Below are 20,794 nucleotides of genomic sequence, written 5' to 3' on the forward strand. Positions count from 1 at the left end.
AAAAGCTGCGCTCCCTGGGTCTTCAGTACCAGCTCCAATTCCCGGCCCGCCTTCGTGTTGTTTTCCAGGACAAGACTCTGTTCTTTGACACCCCTCGGGCGGCCTGGACCTGGCTCACAGAGGAGCAGCCTCTGCGCCACACCGCGGCGATGTCGCCCGCTGCGGGGCCCCGGGGCAAAGAGGTGCTTGGAACCCGTCGACCAAGGCGCAGGAAACGCACGCAGTCCCAGCTGCGCCGTGGAGGGGCGGTGGCCCGGACCCGGTCTGCCAATGCTTCTGAGAGACGTGTGAGGGACTCTTCGGCCTCCTCTGGTACATCGTCTCGCGTGGCTGGGGGACCCCGGCGTCGCCTGTCACCCGGGCCGGGGGGATCTCCCGCCCCCCTCACCATACAGTCTGACTTGTCTGACCTCTCCCGTAGTCCCGCCATGTAACTTGTTGCCTGATTCAAGTCTCTACGGGGAGGGGTGGCAACCTTATTTGATGGAGGGGAGGAGGGGGTTTTCACTCCCACGCTTTCTTACAATTACCTAGGACGTATCACTGAAATCCGTTCTTCTGGAGGGGTCCACTGTGCTCTCTACACCCGAGCATCTAGGCTTGGGGTCTCGTACCTGTTGGGTTGTTCGGGCGACAGATGCTTCTGTTTTTGAAGTGTAGGGTGGGGGGTGGGGGTCTGGGGTTGGGGGCCTGTTGGCTGTTTCTTCTTGGGGGATCGTTTTGTTTGGGTTGGTTTTGGTTTTATTTGGGCGTCTGTTACTGCACCACACTTTTTTTTCACAAACAGAGAGTGAGAGAATAAACAACGCGGTTGCGTTCTCCCAAATCAACTTTTTATCACAAAAAGCAACCACTGTTGAACTGGCAGAATAACCAGATTCAGGGAAGTGTTGGAATGTTATTCAACTATCTACTTCTCAGGTGGAATATCAAAGATATTGAAGTAAAAGCCTCACTCACATAATAGTGACATGCTTAATCATAGGCAGTTACTCCACACCCAGAGAAGATGGTACTCTCTGGGCGGACTCAACCAAAGATATACTGGGAGTACTTAGATAAATGAACAACTGGTTAAGCAGGGAACCAGATCAAATTAAAAATACCTATGAGTGTACCCTTTATCCGAATCCTTTATTCCTGGGCACTCATGATATCACTAAAAACTTATTATTGGGGTTCTTTTGAACTTAATTCTGTTCAATTATACCCTCAACCGTGTGCCAACATGTTTCGGCCCATATGGTAGCCCAATCGGGTCTGGGGGCCTTCGTCAGGGCGATATATCTCTGTTCCTTATACTCTAAGGTCCCTGCGGTGTAGCCGTACATGTGTTTACATGCAACCCATCCGTACGTGAGGCCTAATGCACTCACCTGTCCATATATTCTCTCCAACTTCAGTAGATTTTCTACTGTCAGATGCCTACTAGCATCATGCGGATCTCATGTGTTCAGGTGCTGTCCTGTAGTCAAACATTCGTCAAGGACACCGCACCGCCGTTTCACCTAGTCAACCACATCGTCCGCCGTCACTTGACACACTGCTGTGCCCCTCCCTGCATTCACTCATGCGGGCCCTACTGCCGCTTGCCCTCACGCGCGGTCCATTGCCCCTCCCTGGCGCTGGACCCGTGGTCCTGGCTTCTTCTGGCCACTCCCTTTCTGGCCTGCTCTGCTCTGCTCCCCTCGCTCCCATGGATGATCTCCCCTCCAAGGCGCATATGCGCATTCTGTCATGGAACGTGAATGGCCTCCTAGATAGACTTAAACGCACTGCAGTCCTTAAATACGCTCAACGTACTGAGATCGACGTGCTCCTTCTTCAGGAGACCCACTTGCTAGGCGAGAGGTGTCCCTTCTTGGCCAGATATGGGTACGACCGGGTGTGGCACTCTGGGTTCTCTCGCGGGTCTCGGGGGGTCGCCGTCCTGCTGCGCCGCTCTGTTCCCTTTGTCTTTACCCGGGTGGCCCGCGACCCCCAGGGGATGGGGATCGCTGTCTGTGGCACACTGGAAGGTCGGCCGCTTACTTTTCTGTCGCTATATGCGCCGCCCACCGGGTTGGCCCAAGCATTATCCCATGCCACATCCCTGCTGGCCGCTCTCCCGCCGGGTGCTGTGGTTCTGGGCGGGGACTTCAACGCTGTCTCTGCCCCACTGCTTGACTCTTCGGGACCAGTCTCGACGCCCCGAGCCGCACGGGCTAGACAGCTGGTGGGGTGGGCAGAGGCTCAGGGCTTATGCGACGCCTGGCGTGTCTGGCATCCGCGCGCGCGGCAATACACCCACACCTCGGCCGCCCACCACACTCATGCGCGGATTGACGCAATCTTTGTCCCGTCCACCGAGTGTGCGGGCATCCAAGATGTCCGCATTCTTCCCAGAGGGATATCTGATCATTCCCCCGTCCTCCTGGGTCTGGGGCCCCCGCCCCAAGGGGCCCGTCAAATGTGGCGCTTCAACGCCTGGTTTCTCCGGGATAAGAAACTCTGCAAGGAGGTAGGGTCCGCGCTTGCGCAGTACTTTGGTGACAACGACGGGTCTGTGTCCTCGGCGGGCACCCTCTGGGAGGCGGGTAAGGCCACCATCAGGGGAGCCGCTAAGGCGTTGGTGGTACGGCACCGCCAGACGCAGCTTCAGCAACTCACTGCCTGTGAGGCCCGGGCGTTGCGTCTGGAGCAATCCCTGTCCGCGGACGGGGTTCCGGCCGTGGATCGTCAGCTGCGGCTTCTGCGGGAAGAGATTCGCCAACGGTCTATGGATGCGGCCAAGCTTCTTTGGCAGTCCTCGGTGGCGAGGGTCTACGGGTGGGGTGACAAGAATGGGGCTCTGTTGCACCGGCTGGTTACCTACCCCGGGGCGTCGCGCATCATCCCGGCGGTCACTGACTCAGAAGGCCAGCTTCAGTCCACCTCCGTGGCCATGGCAAATGCCTTCGCTCAATACTACGCTCAGCTGTACCGGGCCCGGGCGTCGGACTTATCCTTAGCTTCGCTGCTTGCGGCTCACAATCTAAAACTGCCCTGTCTTCGGTCCAGTGACTGGGAGAGTCTGGAGGTGCCCATCTCTCTGGAGGAGATTGGGGAGGCGAGCGGGCGCACGTCGGCGGGGAAGACCCCGGGACCGGACGGATTCCCGCAAGAATTTTACGCCGCCTACAAGGACCTTCTGACCCCTCGGTTGCGCGCCCTTTATGCCGATGCGATTGAACGCGGTTCCTTCCGTCCAGAGGCCGATATGGCCACGATTGTGGTTCTGCCCAAATCCGCACCGCCCTCTTGTGATAGGTCAGCGTACCGACCGATCTCCCTCATCAACACGGACATCAAACTCTACGCGGCGATCCTGGCACAGAGGCTTCGGCCCTTTCTGCCCAGCCTGGTGCATCCGGACCAATGTGGCTTTATGCCGGACCGAGGTACTCGCCATTGCCTCCGTCGACTTCACGTGGCCCTGGCTCATCGCCACCGCATATCCCCGTATCTCACGCTCCTACTCGCCGACTTCGAGAAGGCGTTTGATTCGGTTGGGTGGTCCTATCTATTTGAGGTCCTGACTCATATGGGTTTCGGCCCCAAGTTTGTCGGAATGGTGCGGGTCCTCTACGCGCGTCCTCGTGCCCGGGTGCTAGTTAACGGGGCGTTGTCAAAGCCGTTCCGGATCAGTCGGGGGACGCGGCAGGGGTGCCCACTGTCCCCCCTCCTTTTTGCCCTCGCTATGGAACCCCTTGCTGCCCTGGTCCGCGCGGATCCTCTTCTTCGGGGCTGGGAATGGCCGGGTCTTGCGCCCGACAGAATAGCCCTTTATGCAGACGACGTGTTACTGTACCTTAGCGACCCGGCGCGATCTGGTCCCCGTGCCCTCCATCTCTTGGGCCTTTTTGGCCGCGCGTCTGGCCTTCACTTAAACTCGCACAAATCGGTCCTTGTGCCTCTGCACCCCTCTCGGGAATGCTTTGACTGGCAGGACAGGATTCCCCTCCGCCGGCTGTCCTTTAAATACCTGGGCATCTGGGTCTCTCTGCTCCCGGAACTGAGCTGGGCCCTCAATGTGGCTCCCCTGGTCAAAAAGGCCAAGGCTGACCTGACGCGCTGGCAACCGCTCCCGCTCAACCCGCTGGGGAGGGTGGCACTCTACAAAATGATGATCCTCCCCCGGTTCCTTTATATATTACAAAACACCCCCGTGTCCTATCCGCGGCCTTGGTTCCGCGAACTGGACGGGTTGGCGACTCGATTCCTCTGGGGCGGTGGAAGGCCGCGGTTGGCCTTGTCGACGTGTCGTCTACCCACCTTTGATGGCGGGTTGGGTATGACCAACCTCTACCTCTACTATTTGGCCACTCGCCTTCTCGTCATTCACGATTGGTTGGGAGGGGGATGGTCCGACCCGGCTTACAGGTTGGAACTAGCCGATTTGGGTTTTCCCTGCATTTTAGATCGCCTATACGGAGCTCCCATCCCCGCTTCTTGCCCCGGAATCACTAGGGCGGTCTTCTTGGCCTGGCGAGCGGCGCTTCGCCATACCCGGTGGACCGGGCGACTGACTCGTGCCACTCCCCTTTGGCACGGGACGCGGTTGCGGGACGTTACTGCCCTGGAGGGCTTTCGATCATGGGACCTGCTCGGAATCTCCCAGCTGGGGGACATCTGGCGGGGGGGGCGCATGTGCTCATACGCTGAGCTGCAGGAACGCTTCTCCCTTCACTCGTCACAGTTTTATAGGTACCTCCAGCTGCGCCATGCCATACGCACCTATACTCCTCTAGATGTTCGATTGCCAGACCACAGTCCCCCCGAAGCTCAGGTCTTGCTGGGTAACCTGGGGAGGGGGGGTATTTCCCGTATACACCGCTCACTTATTAACAATACCCCTGCGGTTCAGGACGGTTTGAGGGAAAGATGGGAGGGTTGGGTGGGGCCCTTGGATGAGGTGGACTGGAGGGACGCCCTTATGGCCCCCCGGCTGGTGACGGCCTCTGCCAAGTTGCGGCTGATTCAGATATACTATCTACACACTGCATACCTCACACCGGCGCGTCTAAACCGCGCGGGCCTCTCTGTCACCGCATCTTGCCCCCGCTGCGGCTTTGACCCGGCCGACTTTATCCATATGGTGTGGTCCTGTCCGGACCTAAGAGATTACTGGAGGGGCATAGAGGCTGACCTCACAGAGGTGTTGGGGTGGGAGGTGCCCCACAATCCTAGGCACACCCTGCTGGGCATCACGGATGGTCTACATGGCACACGTGCAGAGAAACTGTTCCTTATGACGGCGTTCATGGTGGCAAAGAGAGACATTGCAGCGGCATGGAAACACCCACGGCCGCCTACTTTGGCTAAATGGAGTGCTGGGGTGGACTGGTGTGCGGCCCAGGAACGTACTCTCTATCAGGCGAGGGGCTGCCCTAAGAAATATCGTAGGGTATGGGGAAAGTGGATGGGCAATGTATCGTGATTGGGCGCTTCGGGGGTGGGGGTGGGGGACGGGGCTTCGGGTGGGGGCGAGGGGGACGTGATTTCACTCTGTGTGATTGTACAGTGGTGGTTTGTCAGGCGCAATGTTTTCTTTTGCTGTGTTTTTCAAAATCTCCAATAAAACTTGTTTATCAAAAAAAAATGCCCAAGATTCAATTACACCACTAAAGGCGGCTGCGCCTTCTCGGTCCTCATGCCGCAACTTTGAAACAGGCTGCCTGGTCCGCTTCGCTCTGAAAGCCGCCTCCTTCCATTCAGGAAAAAACTTAAGACCCTACTATTTAAAGAAGCCTGGACATAACACTCCCTCTGTGTTACAACTCTCCTTGGAACTTCCGCTGTTCTTCTTGAAGCGCTCAGAGACCTGCAGGTATTAGGCACTCTACAAGTCAAAATTAACATAACATAACATATGTTTGGAGTAAGGCGCTCCTTGAGACCTAGAGGTGTGTTGATTTTATCTGTCCTTATGTTGGTAACCCCTGGAACAGGCAGACATACAGCAGACAGGGTGCCTGGTGAAGGGAGTATGTTCATCATGGGAGAAAACAGAGTGGCAGGATCGGAGTTAAGTTTACGTCCAAGCATAGGCGGAAATCTACTTGTGCAGAAATATCCACCTGTAATCTTCCCTTTGTAAATGAAGTACTAAGAATTTGAAATGCTCAGTAGCAAGTGAAGAATTTGAAGAGTTATAGGAAGGCATTCATTTTGACAGCTCGACCTTATCTTTTCAGCATTTAGGTGATCATATAATTCCAAAAGGGAGAGATATTTATTTTGTGATGTCCTCTGAAGTACTGTAAAAATGAAGATGTAACTCACCTGAAAACACACTTTTCTCAGCACATCTTTCTGCTTCCAATATCAATGATCAATAGTCTATTAGTATAGAAGTATGTTTTTATTGTTTTTAAATAAATCAATTGCAATATGTTAAAATAAAGACTAAAAATTTAGATCTCTAACAATAACCTTTACATTCATCGTAAACAATACAGTTTTCCCTGTAACTCAGTACATCAATAAAATATTGCAGGGTAGCTATAGAAACGTTTTGGTTTTTTTCGTCAGTCATTGATAGTTAAATATACCACCTTAAGGGTTCTAATCATAAATACACCACCTTAAGGTTTCTAATCATATTCATTTAGACCAGGACATCGGACCACACGCATCTTTTCTCTTGCTCAAATTAGGGGCTATTATAACCCTTAGAAGAATGAACAAATAACCAGCTACAACAATAAATAACAGTGTTGTTTTGTACTATGAGATAGGTGAGCCATTAACATTTTTCATCGTCTGAATTTAATAACAATAATGAATTTAAACTCTGAATAAGAATTAAATTTGCGGTAAAAGAAAAGACATTTTCTCATTGGACACATCAGGAACAGATTTCGTATACTATGATCGTGAATTAATAAAAACACAAACAGCCTTGAAGAAGTCCTGTGGGGACGAAACGCGCCGCGTCGGCTATGAACATGTATTGTGTTTTTAATTAAGTCTAATGAAGAATTACCAGAATAAAAGAAGAATATTTTTTTACAAGAATTGGAAGTCTTAAGTCATTCATTTGGGAGATTAATTTGTGTTTGCTATCTGCCAATTCAAATATTGTATCATATTGTTTGTTACCAATTCTTACATTTGGGTATGTGCTTAGCTATTCTGTACACCACCTTATACGTTAATATAAGAACTATCATGTCAGCTGATGAAAATGTCCATTACTTTCTAAGACTAGAGACAGTCCTGTAGGAAGGATAGCACTGGTTTGATCATAAATAAATATAACGTAGATTGCAGTTCTCGGCCTCGCCAGTAGGTGGAGTACAATATTACTCTATGTTTGATATTTGCATTTGCAATATTTACCCTCGGGTGTAGTAAAGTATGTAAGGCTGGGTGGGTGGACAGACGTGTATCAGCATTACTCGTGTTCTGACCCAGGACTTCATAATGTAGTTCTGCAAATATGGGAATGATAAGTTTCGATCTTTCTTAACAGCAAAACTATGTATGTACTATTAGTTTGTGATACTTACTGCCCAGAGAACCCCGAAGAGATTCGTTATTGAAGGTTTAACAAAAGTGTGTTGACAAAACACAACGGAGCTGCTGTGTGTTTGTGAACTAAGCTATCGCCCTGACTTTCTTTGTCCAGTACACCCTGACCCCACCATGCTAGGACGTGGAAATGCTCTGATCTTCCTCCACATGAAACAACTAGTAGTCTTTATTTTTTGTTACTATTTGTCTCGTATAGTACATTTTAACAACTTAAATCGTTTTTAGTTCAGCGTGTTCTCTTAGTACATTATCATACGTCATGGTTTGCGTTAAAAACAGATCAGAGTTTAATCGAGTTAACACTTGCCACACTTCATAAATTGGCAGGTTATGCTGGCAATCTCCAAGCATACATAGGGGTAGGGTTTTGGAAAACTAGGAAATTATTGGTACGTTTATTTATTTGTTTTTTCTTTTATAAAGGCTGCGCATCACCTACGTAACGTCACTGTGCAGCACTGTGAATTATGGCAGGGAAAAAGATCACTTCAGTATGCTGGCCAAGCAAGTGATGTGTGAAGTGTCAATGTGAATATATTTAAAAGCAACCGTTCTGTTTTCTTAGCCTACAGCATCGACGTCTCTAGCGTAATGACATCCATAAAGTAGGACTCGAGCAGAAAAGAAGCTAGTGGGGTGGCCTAAGGATAGACGGCAGCTGAGGACAGATGCAAGGGCCAGGACAGGAGGCTCACATCGGCACTGCTGGGACAGAGCACCGAGAGACAGGGGAGGGGCAGCACGAGACAAAGGCGAGGAGTGTGTCAGTAGTAGCTATGAAGTAGGATAAGGTGAGATGTGGCGAGTCTGGGGCGGATAAGCAGTAGGTAGAGCAGAGTTAAAAGCAGTTGGGTGGGGGTTCAGAGTGGGCAGACTGCCTGCCGCCTATACCCGCGCAGAGAGGGGTACAAAGAGAATACACACCACTCTACAGAGTTAAAGCAAGGTACGAGCAGGGGGAAGCGGTAGAGTCATGTGAGGGAGAGAGAGAGGCAGCCAGCAGGACGGTAGGAGGGATAGCCAGCAGCAGCGCAGGACCGGAGGAGGGTGTGTGCACTGAGCAGAAGAGGCGTGTATCCGCCGCCGGCCAGGGGGAGGGGAAGCAGAGCAGAAGAAAGGCTCGGGTTTGGTACCCTCTTGCTTTCCGGGAAGCCCAGCTTCCTCCTCCCCCTGCGGGACGCCGCCGTTGCCCACCTTAGCTTGGGTGAACCATCTCTTCCTGGTCGTGTTTGCTGTGGCACACCCAAGTAGAAGATAAGAGGACCTAACCTAGCGGAGACAGCAGCAACCTAAATCCGCGCCTGAGCTCCAGGCTGCCGGGGAAAGTGTGGGAGAGCCTGGGACAAGCGGCTGCGGTGCATGCATCGCTCGCTACCTTCTAGCGCCTGGAACTGAAGCCGGGTCTGTTTAGAGCATTCGTGTATCCGAGGTGGTCCCTGGCGCCCCCGTCTACCTCAAACCCTCCCGTTGCCCGGGGTCTCCCCCCTCCCGGTGCCCGGGCTCTCCTCCCTCCCGGTGCCGGGCTGCGCTCCCCAGACTCCGGGCTCCCCTCTCCCCGGGCGCCCTCTCATCCTCCCGGGACCATGGCGCTCCGGGCCCGCGCCCTCTACGACTTCAAGTCGGAGAACCCGGGCGAGATCTCGCTGAGGGAGACGGAGCTGCTGACCCTGTGCAGCGCGCAGGACATCGAGGGCTGGCTGGAGGGGGTCAACAGCCGCGGCGACCGCGGCCTCTTCCCGGCCTCCTACGTGGAGGTGTTGCGGGCGGCCGAGCCCGTCTCGCCGCCGCCCCTGCCGCCGCCCGCCCCGGAGCCGCACTACCCGGCCCGCTATGCCAACCTGCCGGCGGGCGGCTTCTCCCCGGAGCCGCCGCCGGTGCAGTCCTCGTTCCGGGCCCCGCAGGACTCGGCGCTTCCGGGGGCGCTGGCGCTGATGCAGCAGCGGCTCTCGCAGTCCTACCCGCCCGGGCCCCAGCACGGAGCCCCCTACCAGACCAGCCAGGGCAGCGACGACGACTGGGACGACGAGTGGGACGACAGCTGCTCCACCGTGACCGACGACGCCAGCACCCCCGGCTACCCGGAGTACGAGGGCGGCGCGCCGGCCCGCTACCGCCTCTCCACCCGCTCGGACGCGTCCTCCCGCTCCTCCTACCCCCCGCAGGCGGGCAGCGCCAAGGGCTCGGCCACGGTCAGCCGCAACCTCAACCGCTTCTCCACCTTCGTCAAGTCCGGGGGCGAAGCCTTCGTGCTGGGCGAGGCGGCGGGCTTCGTGAAGGACGGGGACAAGCTGTGCGTGGTCCTGGGCCCCCATGGCCCCGAGTGGCAGGAGAACCCCTATCCCTTCTCCTGCTCCATTGACGACCCCACCAAGCAGACCAAGTTCAAGGGCATGAAGAGCTACATCTCCTACAAGTTGGTGCCAACCCACACTGCACGCCAGGTGCATCGGCGCTACAAGCACTTCGACTGGCTCTACACCCGCCTGGTCGAGAAGTTCCCCGTGATCTCGGTGCCCCACATCCCCGAGAAGCAGGCCACGGGGCGATTCGAGGAGGACTTTATTTCCAAGCGCAGGCGTGGGCTGTGCTGGTGGATGGACCACATGACCAGCCACCCAGTGCTGGCCCAGTGCGATGCCTTCCAGCACTTCTTGACTTGCACTGATGAGAAGGCCTGGAAGCAAGGCAAGCGCAAATCGGAGAAGGATGAGATGGTGGGAGCCAACTTCTTCCTCACCATCAGCAACCCGCCTGTTGCCCTGGACCTCCCTGATGTTGAGACTAAGATTGATGCCTTTAAGACCTTCACCAAGAGGATGGACGATGGCGTGCTGCAGCTCAACCAGACAGTGGGAGAGTTCGCCCGCAAGCAGGTGACTGGCTTCAAGAAGGAGTACCAGCGGGTAGGCCTCTCCATCAAAGGGCTCAGTCAGGCCTTTGACATGGACAATCAGGACTTTTCCGTGGGATTGAACCAGGCCATTGCCTTCACAGGTGAGGCCTATGATGCCATTGGAGAACTCTTCGCCGAGCAGCCCCGACAGGACCTCTACCCAATCTTGGATTTATTGGCACTTTATCAGGGTCATCTGGCAAACTTTCCAGACATCATCCACGTCCAGAAAGGTAATGCAGTGTATTTATTTCTTTAAGCAAATGGGCTATGGTTTTATAGTGCTAAGAGGTATCTCGGTGCTAAAATTTGGAGATCCTAACTTTTCAAAAACCCAATTGTTCATGCTTTGAGGATTTATGATGATACACTAACACAACACACAGGATACATCTTTCAGCAGATAAAATAAACCACTCGGCGATATCCACCCTTAGTATTTTGCTTCAGATTTCTGTCAATACTTCGTTCAACATCTGAATAAGAGATCATTTAAAATACTAATCCCATAGGTTTGCTTCTAAGTGACCAGTTAAAACTCAACTGCTTGTAGGCTTCTCGCCAACCAAGTGACTTGTTTCTCACTTTGGGTCTGCTTTAAATTGTCTAGATTTAGGACACATGCATAAGTAAAGTTGATCTCTTATCAATTATGCTGCTGCTTGTTTTGTATATTATGCCATCGCCATTCAAGTCCAAGATACAATGAACAACACAGATGATATCCTTTCATAGTTAATGATTGATGCAAGCGTCTGCTTGTTTTCTCGTGTTGTGGTGGTGACGCCTGCATGAAGCGGATGTGTCGTGCAGTATTTTAAAACTACTTGTATTCAATTTTAAATGGGGAATACCAGTGGACACATACAATGACATTACTCCAATATTATCAACACGGTCCGTTTACAATAAGCATATAGTCCCCAACCTCTTCTAGGTCGAAGGGTCTCTCCATACTTTACTTGTCTGCACGGTAGATCTTCAGGAACTGTTACATAATACAGTTTGAGTCCCACCCTAACGCGCTCCCAGGGGAAGGGCCCTTTCCCCAGACAGCCGTTCAGTTCTACCACCAGCACATTGGGCCAAACCCTGCATAAATGGGATATTTACAGTGCAATCTTGCTGTTCCTACTGTGGCAACTGCATAATTTTTATTCTTTAGCGCCAATAACATTACACCCCATGCATTTACATTCTGATATTTTCTGGCCCTCGACCCTGCATAGAGATCATAAAGTCCCCCTCGTTGTAGTCGGTTCCACCAACCAATCTGCGGAACAGGGTGGGTGGGGGACTTCCAACTCCAAGCTATTTGTCTTGCATTAGTAATACGCCCAGATCTACGAATCTTAGGTTCCAGTTTAGTGTTTTTGGGTCTACTCTCGAAGTCCAGGATGCACCTCTTTACTTGGTTTAGGCCTGTTCTCCCAGTGATTTCGAACAACACGTTTGTAACCTCTTTCCATGGAGAGCACAACTCAGGACAGTACCAGGAAATGTGTAGCATTGTCCCCTTTCACGCAGGCCATACACCCCTTGTCTCCGAGTGGATCTTATGGAAACTATAGGGTGTCAGACACATTTAGTGTAGAATTTTACATTGAATCAGTTTACATTTCGCATTTCTGGAGACCCCCGCCAGGTGTTCCAGGATTCTTGTCCATTCACTATCAGTGAACTGCAATTGCCAATCAGTTTCACACCTGCCCTTTAGCCTCACCTGTTTGATCTGTGGTTGCAGAATAGCTTGCATGGAGGGTGAACACGCACGCGGGTGCTCATACCCGCAGGTCTTTTAATCTCTTGGCTAAGAGCCCAATTGGCTAGAACTTGTCCCATCGTTAGCTCTTCAGAGCCACATAGTTGTTTAAATGATCTGACCTGCTGACACTCGAACAGTGTAACCAGTGTCCAGTCCAGCCTCGAGCCAGCCATTTTTGATGCTTTCCGCTAGAACTCCTTGGACCACCACAATAAGGCTGCGTCGTGCAGTTTTAGTTGGATCTACGTGCATTGTTTAGGAAAGTGGTGTTTCAAGGATGTAAAAGTAGTGCGGTCCTTGGTGTGGCCAGACATGGTTAGTACATGTTGCACAAGGAAGCTGCACTTTGAGAAACATAGGTAATGCGTTCTTATGTGTAAGTTAGCCCCAGTGCCGGGTTCTTTTCAGTAAGTTATCCATATATACATACGGGATCACACTAGTTCACCGTCCATCATCAAAAATAACCATCTTGGTCTCTTTTTTTATTATTCTTCAGCAGCTCTCACCCCTCATGTCAGGTACTCTAGGCCTGACAAGCCCCATCATTTGTCCCTTCTGTAACAAGTCTGACCCCAGCCTTGCTCTGCCCCACACCCCCGGCTGTCTTTGACTCTGGCCTTGCACTGCCCCCCATCAGTCTCCTGTGATGCTGCCCGTGTTCTCCTCCCCCTGCCTCCCGTTATGCCAGCCTTGCTCTGCTCCCTCCTGCCAAGACCTTGCTGCCCGTGGCGCCAGCCTTGACGCCTGCTGTGACGCTGTGCTCGCCCCGTCACCTGTGACGCAGGCCGTGTTCTGCTCGTCCCGCTCACCCTCTATGCCTGACTGTGACGCAGGCCGTGCACTGCCCTCTGCTGTCAGTGACGCTGGCCTCACTCCGCTCTACGCTGTGATCCCACTCTGCTCGCTTACCTGGGGCCCTGGCTTTGTACTTCTCTCCTCTCTGATGTTCTTCCGCTCCATGTGCTGCCTGCTGCTGTGACGTCAGCCGTATTGTGCCCTCTGCTGTCTGTAAGACTACATACACTACCTCCTCCTTCGCCGATGATGCCATGCACTGCCCTCGTTGCTGCCCATCCCATGACACCAGCCAGGCTCTACCTCCCTGTTTTCTGTGACAGCCCACTTTACTGTCCATCCCCGCCGTCTCCCACCTCGCCTTCCCTTGCCCCTCCCTTGCCCCTCCCTTTCTATCTTTGTTGATCTGCCCCTTGCTGACGGGCTCTGAACTCATTCTGTCTGTGATGCTGGCGTTTCCCCCTTCTTCGGGGCAACCGATCTGGGGTGAGACTAAGTTTTGTGTTCTTGCTGGTAGCCGAGGAACCTACCTCTTTGACATTTCAAAACAACAGAGCACAGCACATAAAATCGTTCCAACTGACTTACTCAGTCAGTTAAAAGTTTAATTCCTGAAATGAACAGTAAGAGCAACAAACTGAGGTCATTCCATCAATCAGGAAATTATAAAGTGCAGTGAATAACCCAATGGGGTATCCAGTGAGGTGACTGCTTTAGTCATTGCTTGCTTTGTAACAAAAAAAACACCTTTTAATACAAGTTTCAAAACAGTAGACCTAAAATATGGATATACTTGGAAAACTAAAATTGCTTAGCCCTTTCCCAGCCAGAACGCTGTAGTCTTCCTCAATAACAAAGTTGGTGAACTGTGTTATTCTATGGGCCTTGTTCGTGACCCGTTAGTCTGCAGTCTAGGGACACAGTCTGCCATCTCATCAGTTTGAAGCACACATGTGATCGCAGCTTATTGCTTGCTGCAGCTTGCAAGCCAATAACTTGGTTTGCTACAGTACAAAGGCACTAGTTATCTGTCTTCTGGTTCTGATTGAGGCTACTTTTTAACGTGTAACATTTTTACAAGGTTTTATTATAGTTTCTGTGAATCCATTCCAGACTCATTGAATTAACCGCAGACCGGTCTCTAAGCATGCAACTGAGTGCCAACCCAAAAGCATGGCAAACAAGTCACTCAAAGAGGCTGCTGCAGGGGCAGTTCTGGGGCCTGATGGCGACGCAAGAGTCAGTTAGCCCAGTTACTGCCGGATGGTTAAACATGGTCCTGGTGCCTGTCCACCAGAGTCCCCTTGAAGGAGGCCATTTATGTAAAATGATGTGTAATTTTCAAACAGATGTTCGCTGGATGGGCTGATGTGCCTGGAACCACTTATTGGATTTCCAAGGGTCAATCAATGGTTGCTGTATCAGTGTAGTCTAGTCTAGCGATCCCTTTTAACTACCTCACGCAGAGGATGGGACCAAGGGGGTGTCCTTGAGATTCCTAGCTGTAGCTTAGGGCTGCAGCGCAGGTGAGGTCAGAGATGAAGCAGGCTCACTGACGACCATGTAAGCAATGTCTCTTTCACTCCGCCCACTTGATGTAGACCGATGTCTTAAGCTTTTCCTCCAGCACAGCAGTTAGGCATCCTTGTCCCCTGGAGCTATGCAAACCTCACAACAGTTCCTCAACGGCGGCTGGGTTGTTGGCTCCCTCTTCCAAGCAGGCTGTGTAGCAGGGAAACAGTATAGTGTGTGTACTCACAGCATGTAGGGGCCATCTCTTTCCAATGCAGTCCAGCAGCATGTATGTCCCAGGCTTGGTCCAGTGTATGCGGGGACGAACAATCAGGCAGACTCCATTCCTGTAACTCAGTCATCAATTGTATTGGTGCACAGCACCTTCCATGGTCAAGAGGGATTCTTGAAGTTAAGACCCTTCTCCCATTATTGCCTTGACCTCTACCACACTACAAATATACTGAATGGAAAAGACTGGGTTGCCTCACACAAAGCTCTTCACAATTCCAGGATGCAACACAGAAGTCGAAATTGGTTACCTTAAGCCCTCTGTCCAATGCGCGCGCACAGGTGCCAGGCTCAACCTACAACATGTACAAAGCATAAATGTATCCAGAAATATCGTACTTGTGGGAACCTAAAAATTCGAGTTTATGGAGACTGGCGGAACATTTTACATGGGAAGACTTGTAGATCCTTTCTCATAAACGACACATAATATAATCATTTCCCTTAGCTAGAGATCAAGCTGCCAGTCCCACAGAGCCTGGTTAAAGAGGATAGTAGCCCCTAGCTTCAAGAGGCATGCACTTTAGAAGCGCCCTCGACCTCCGGTAACCGCTCTAGGGGGGTCTCCAACTATTTAACAGGTCACTTTCGACATGGGACACACACACACACACACCCTCCCCCCCCCCCCGCACAAGGTAGTAATACAGGGGACTATATACACAGGACCAATCGGGCCACTGTCAGAATCATCACAAGCATAAGTAGTGAAAATAAAACACTACTGGCAAAATACAGTGCTCAGCATTGTATTAGCAACATAAACGCATTGTGTCTGCATCAACACATGACATAAAACACATTATGCATAACCTTAGGCATAAACACATTATGCATAACCTTAGGGCCTTGCGCCCTACCAGTACACACAGGTACCACCCATGGAAATGACCCCAGGCCGACTGGTCTTTCTAGAGGGCCCAATGCCCTTTGTCCAGAATGTCAGGGTGCAATTCTAGAGCCTTCCAAGTGGCCCTCTGGCTGCCAATGCAGCAAAAACCATGTGCTTAATGCACCGGGGTGGGGGGACGGGGGAGTACATCTCACTCCTTCCTTTGCTTTTACAACCAACATGCCCCCATCGTTGAAGCTGCCCTCTGTCCGGTGGGGCAGCTGTAGGAAATGGGCTTTGGCACCACTGTGCTTCGGTAGCCCCTGGAGAAAGAAAACGGCAACCCTAGTGCCTTGCACGGTCTCCACTCACTGGGGCCTTCTTGTCGGGCAGGGAGGGGAGACTCCAACTGGGTCTCCAGCTCAAAGAAAATAGCCAGGACCCAGGCCAGCCTCACCACACGGGCGGAAGGGAGGGGGGGGGGGGAGGGGGGGGGGTAAGAGAGCTCTGGGCTCACTCACCCGCTTTGAGCTGTCTCCGGTCCCTCTTCGGCAGGCGCCGACAATGTGCCTCGGTCGGTCCCGCTTCACTGGACCCTCCTTTACGGGAGAACCTGCAAGGCTCAGTTCTCGCCTCAGCAATACACAGCGCTCTCCTCCGTCGTACGGGGAGCCCAGCCCACGGCCAGGTAACAGCTGCCTGGCTTCCGGCAGTTCTGCTTCTTCCCGCCTCCGTGGAGCCTGGGAGGCTCCGGCGCAACTTCCTTCTCGGCTGCACCCCCAACCAGGCAAGATGCCTGACTTCCAGGCTGCGGTAGTGCCTTTCGGCGGCTTCTTTCTCCGTGGCGAAGTGCGGGGTGGGCTCCCGCCGTAAAATAAACACCAATGCGGGGTGGGCTCCTGCTCAGAGGGGCACACAACTGCGGGGTGAGCTTCTGCTCTTCAAAGACACAAATGTGGGTTGGGCTCCCACTAGCACGGCATCACTGCGGGGAATCCCCATGTTGGGATTCCTTCCAAATGGGTCGCAGCTCAGCGCTGCAAAGTCTTAGCACTCTCCCCGTCCTGGGAGAGGTGTATAGCACTTCCAAGGCGCCCAGGCAAAGTCTCAAGGGCACAAGGCTGGGCCCAGGCAGGCCAGCTCACAGGGCCCTCCAGCAGGGAGGCAGTCTCTCGTGGCGGTTCCTCCTGGGGCCCAGCAGCAACAGACCCAAATCACAAGGAAGCACAAAAAGCACACTACTACCTGGGGTCACAGCCCCAATATGTATACAACCTTTTCCTTTGTCTGCCCTTGGCACAGGGCGTGGGGGAACCAGGCTGACCTGGTTCTGTTTTTTTTTTTTTTTTTTTGGAGCTTTCTGTTTACAGGGCTCCCATCCTCCTTTGTTAGGATGGGGCTCTGTCATCAGACCACCATAGGGGGGCGGAGCCAGCATTCACCCAGGCAGACACAGACCTATTCAGGGTCAAGGGACTACTCCTCCCGCTAATCCAAATGCAGACCGCCTATTCAGCCTAGCGCTGACTCACCCTGTCCTCCCTGAAGCCACAGTCACCACACCAGCCCCTGTCACTCCAAACCCAGACATGCAATCCACATCAGGCAGGCAGACACATAGCACATGAAAAGACCAACTTCTAAAAGTGGCATTTCTAAAATAGTGATAATAAACCTGTGCACACCATTGCGCAGCATTTATAATTACTATTCCAACCATACCAAGCTTGACCACGCTGCTCCACTCATATCAGGAAATACCACTGAAACACTTATCAGGGAATCCCCAATGTATTCCTATGGGAGGGCAGCCTCACAGTAGTGAGAAACCAAAATGGCTGTTTGTCACTACCAGGACATGTCACACACTTAAGGTACATGTCCCACCTTCTACCTGCAATGCACCCTGCCCATAGGGCCAGCTAGGGCCTACCTTAGGGGTGACTGACATGCAGTAAAAGGGGAGTCACAGACATGGCACACACTTTAGGTGCCATGTCACAGCGGCTGTAACACTGCGCGCACAGGCCCTGGAATGTACAGAGGCCTGAGATGGGTTTGAAAGGCTACTTTGGTGGGTGGCGCAATCAGCGCTGCAAGCCCATCAGTAGCATTTATTTTATCAGCCCAGGGTATCTGAGATGCCACTTTACAAGGGACTGACAGGTAAATTAAATATGCCAAACAGGTGTAGACCAAACTTACCATGTTTACCACTGAGAGCACACACACTTTACACTGGACAGCAGTGCTAAAGTGCCCAGAGTCCTATAACCACCAACACCATGTCAGAAAAAAGGTTAGGAGGAAGGCAAAAAGTTCAGGGATGACCCTGCAAAAAGTGCCAAGTCCAGCACATATCTAATGAATAAAGATCTGTTTTTATCAATTATTGTCCCGGAGAAGGAAGGAGCTCCCTGACAGATATCACAGGAGTGGAGAGAATGTGGTGCAGGCCAGAGCTGCGGACTCAAGAGGTGGGTATCCTGGTTTGAGTCTCTGAGGCACCGCGCATCATCCTGTGAGTCTATGCAAATCACTTAATCTCTCTGGGTGATATATTGTTCTATAAATATGCTGCAAGAGTAAAAGACAAAACTTTGACAATATAGTTCCACCAAAGTGGATGTTAACAGTATTTCGGTAGCGGGCAACTGATAAGAGAAGCAGACGAGGAACAAGCATTGGTAAATGCAGGAAAATATGCTACAGCCTATAGAAATTGAGGAAAGGTAAGTGGCATGCACAGGAACCAATGAAGCCAGGAGGTGGGATGTAAGTCCTTTGAGTTTATATTAAAAAATTCTCAAGCACAACGCAAGCGAAACCTAAAGGGATCAGCATTTCCAAAAACTTGAATTTTAGGTCACACGCACTGCTGAGGAACATAAACTTAGTCGCTTGTGAAAAGCTCACCTAAGTTGAGCCAGCTTAGAGGCAGCAACTTTGTCTAAGTGACAGCAAAAAATAGCAGGAGGATCATGGGAAGGAGGAGGGTATATATAGTGAGGTCACGAAAAAAACTAAAAATAAGTAAGTTCTAAAAGTATGTTGTTGAATTCTTCGTAAATATGTCTGTCTTTGAGGCAGGGCCACCTCATAAAATCAGGACTGGGATATGGAGGGAGGAGTTAATGGCATCTTTTTCATTTGATCACCGATTGTCTCGTTGAGAATGTCAGAACGTTTGTATCAGTGGCACGAAAGATCTGATGGAAGATCAGATGCCATAAGCATGCTTCCACTAATTGGCAGCCTAGCCACACAGTAAATATTGGCTTCTACTGGCTAAAACTTCCCGAAGCCAAAAATGGTCCTGGCTGCAGCATTTTAATTGTAGGGAACACTTTTCACAAGAATGTATCGTGTGGTTCTGACATATAAAGTACCTCCGCTTATCCCTGTAAACCACTTCCTTTGTTACCATTTCTGCACATATCTGGTTGTATTTGCATGACCCTGCACACAAATGATCCCTAGTGACATTCCAGCAATCTGCTGCTGCATAATACAGTAAAATAATTTGCTGTGAAGTTTTGTCCATTAAGTAACATCATATCTTCTGACTTGCCTCATTGAGCACAAACTATGTGTTTATTGCACAGGGCTTTGCCTAAGCTTACTTTATGTGGTGCAAATGAGACATGATTGTCAGTGGATGGGGCAGTTTCATCACAGAAGGGCTGTGCTCTTCATGAGCAGGTGTAATTTTTTAAAGACACTATTTCCAGCGATAGCTGCTAAGGGGTTACGTTTTTTGTTCTCTGTGGCCCTCATGAAGAGTTGCTTTGGTCTGACTGCCGGACTCTTAATTGGAAGCCATCGTCTTGATTCCCTCTCCTTGCTTTATGGTGTAAGAGGCACAAAGATGAAAGCCAGGCACAGGCATTCTCCTGTTCCTATACCCAACAGAAGAGATTAGCAAGTTGGCTTGATGGTGGGTGTTGTCCAGAGGTGGCTTCTTATGATGGCTTGGGTATGTCATGCTGTGTGGACAAACATGTGATTGTCACCATGTGTGTTTTCTTTTTGTTTTGTTTTTAAATCAAAATTATTCAGTTTTGTAAGCAATAAAATAACATTAATCTTATAGGTGGCATTTGACACCATGCTACATGAAAACCATACATATTGTAAGTGTGGAATGCAATAAAGTTGATAAATCACATTGACTGTACAACTCAGTGGTATAAATCTGGAATACACAGAATTGTTGTTAGCATGACCCCAGGCATAGCCCTAGAAGTTAAAAGGAGGGGAATAAGCATGCACCATTCTAACTTATCTTGTGCTTTATGTGCCTCCCAGTTCCCCCAGATTTTAGAATATTGTTGGGGCATACTATGGCCTCCTAGACAGGGAGCTTGAATACTTGACATGGGTCCATACTTCGTCTCCAACGTGACCCAATCGGGGGTGTTGTTTTCCTTCACTTCTGTGCTGTATCCCTCTTTCCCTTTTAACTTCTGTGTCAACATGGTTTTCTTAACATCTTCTAAGATGCTTAGAAGGGCGAGTGTTGGGTTGAGTTATATTGGTCTCTTCCGTACCCTGAAAAATACGTCACATAGTCTCTCCATAAAGAGTTTGAGAATCATGCTACCGCTGACGGTATGATAAAGATCTCCTATTTCCTTCTAGCATCTTAGGCAATCAAGTCCAGGACACTGTCTGATGCGCCACAGTCGTTCGGGGTTCAGGTAAATCCTTTGGAGTCATTTGAATTGAATGAGATGGAATCTATTTCAGACTGCAGCCTCAGTAGGGACCATTAGTGCACATGTCCATTCCTCATCTTCCATTAGGCCAACATCTCCCTTTCAAGCCTCTCTAAGTTAAGTGAAGGTGTCGGGGTACTTAATCACCAGGGTCCTTTAGATGTGAGTAATCGTCCCACAACTGGGAGGCCGAGACATGATCAGCTTAGCCTCCAGGGGGCTAAAGTGTGGTATTTGCTCTGCGTCCTTTGGGTAGGGGTGTTACTGCATGTTTGAGTTGGAAGTAGCAATAGAATTGTGTATTCATAAGTGCTGTATATTTCTTTGAGACCTGAAAAGTACTTTAATGTTCCCTCTCACAATGACTCCCAGGACCTACACCCCAAGACGGTACCAACCATGAATCCCTCCAAGGAAGGGACCTCGGA

At 51.1% G+C, this 20,794-nt stretch overlaps 1 protein-coding gene and 1 long non-coding RNA gene across 2 annotated transcripts in view; one reads left to right on the forward strand and one right to left on the reverse strand.

Moving 5' to 3' along the window:
- LOC146864192 (uncharacterized) overlaps positions 1–13,282 on the reverse strand; it is a 285,137-nt gene extending 271,855 nt beyond the window's left edge. The window contains exon 1 of the long non-coding RNA XR_014970068.1: positions 13,128–13,282. This is a non-coding gene — a long non-coding RNA (uncharacterized LOC146864192). The remainder of the gene's footprint in view (positions 1–13,127) is intronic.
- SNX18 (sorting nexin 18) overlaps positions 8,575–20,794 on the forward strand; it is a 117,427-nt gene continuing 105,207 nt past the window's right edge. Inside the window, exon 1 of the mRNA XM_085631280.1 lies at positions 8,575–10,683. Within this exon, the coding sequence (XP_085487406.1) occupies positions 9,141–10,683 (1,543 nt within the window). The 5' untranslated portion in view covers positions 8,575–9,140. The remainder of the gene's footprint in view (positions 10,684–20,794) is intronic.

This window comes from Triturus cristatus, chromosome 2_1 (assembly GCF_964204655.1).
Source record: "Triturus cristatus chromosome 2_1, aTriCri1.1, whole genome shotgun sequence".
Taxonomy (NCBI): domain Eukaryota; kingdom Metazoa; phylum Chordata; class Amphibia; order Caudata; family Salamandridae; genus Triturus; species Triturus cristatus.